Below are 871 nucleotides of genomic sequence, written 5' to 3' on the forward strand. Positions count from 1 at the left end.
GAGGGCACCTGGGTCACAAATGGGTGACACCTGGGCACACCTGGATGCACCTGGACACGCCTGGTGGCATCTGGGCCCACCTGGGGGCACCTGGGCACACCTGGTGGCACCTGGGGTCACCTGCAGGAACTGCAGTTCCTGGAGGTGCAGGAGGAACTCGGTCCCCACCGTGTCCCTGATGTCCCTCAGGTGTCCCCCAGGTGTCCCTCAGGTGTCTCACGTGTCCCACCTGTCGCACCTGCAGAAGCTGCAGCAGGAGCTGGAGTTCCTGGAGGTGCAGGAGGAGTACATCAAGGACGAGCAGAGGAACCTCAAGAAGGAGTTCCTGCACGCCCAGGAGGAGGTCAAGCGCATCCAGAGCATCCCGCTGGTCATCGGGCAGTTCCTCGAGGCCGTCGACCAGAACACGGCCATCGTGGGCTCCACCACAGGTGAGACACCTGGGGACACACCTGGGCACACCTGGAGGTACCTGGGACACACCTGGGAACAGGTGGACACTCCTGGGGACACCTGGGAGAGGTGGGGCCATGGGTTGGGAGTGTCCAGTTGGTCATCAAAGGCTGCTGACCAGACCATGGTCATTGTGAGGTCCGGCACAGGTGAGCGGGCACAGTTTAGAGGTGACCAGGTGAGATGTGGTCACCCAGGTGAGGTTGAGGGTCACCTGTGAGGTCACTTGGGGGTCACCTGGGCGTGGTGAGGACGTGGGGATGGAGCTGTTGTGGACATTGGGATGGACAGGGAAGGTGTGGAGATGACCACGAGTGACCAGGTGAGGTGGGGTCACCTTGGGGTCAGCTGGGGGTGGTGAGGACACAAAACCGACCCTGTTGTGGACACTGGGATGGACAGGGGAGGGGTGGAGATG

General features: G+C 62.3%; 1 protein-coding gene across 1 annotated transcript in view; it reads left to right on the forward strand.

Annotated features, from left to right (window-relative positions):
• The first annotated feature begins 163 nt into the window (after positions 1 to 163).
• Positions 164 to 871, forward strand: part of LOC103612043 (26S protease regulatory subunit 6B-like) — a 3,238-nt gene continuing 2,530 nt past the window's right edge. The window contains exon 1 of the mRNA XM_008629615.2: positions 164 to 431. Coding sequence (XP_008627837.2) covers positions 179 to 431 — 253 coding nt within the window. The 5' untranslated portion in view covers positions 164 to 178. The remainder of the gene's footprint in view (positions 432 to 871) is intronic.

This window comes from Corvus brachyrhynchos, unplaced genomic scaffold (genome assembly GCF_000691975.1).
Source record: "Corvus brachyrhynchos isolate BGI_N302 unplaced genomic scaffold, ASM69197v1 scaffold4083, whole genome shotgun sequence".
NCBI lineage: Eukaryota > Metazoa > Chordata > Aves > Passeriformes > Corvidae > Corvus > Corvus brachyrhynchos.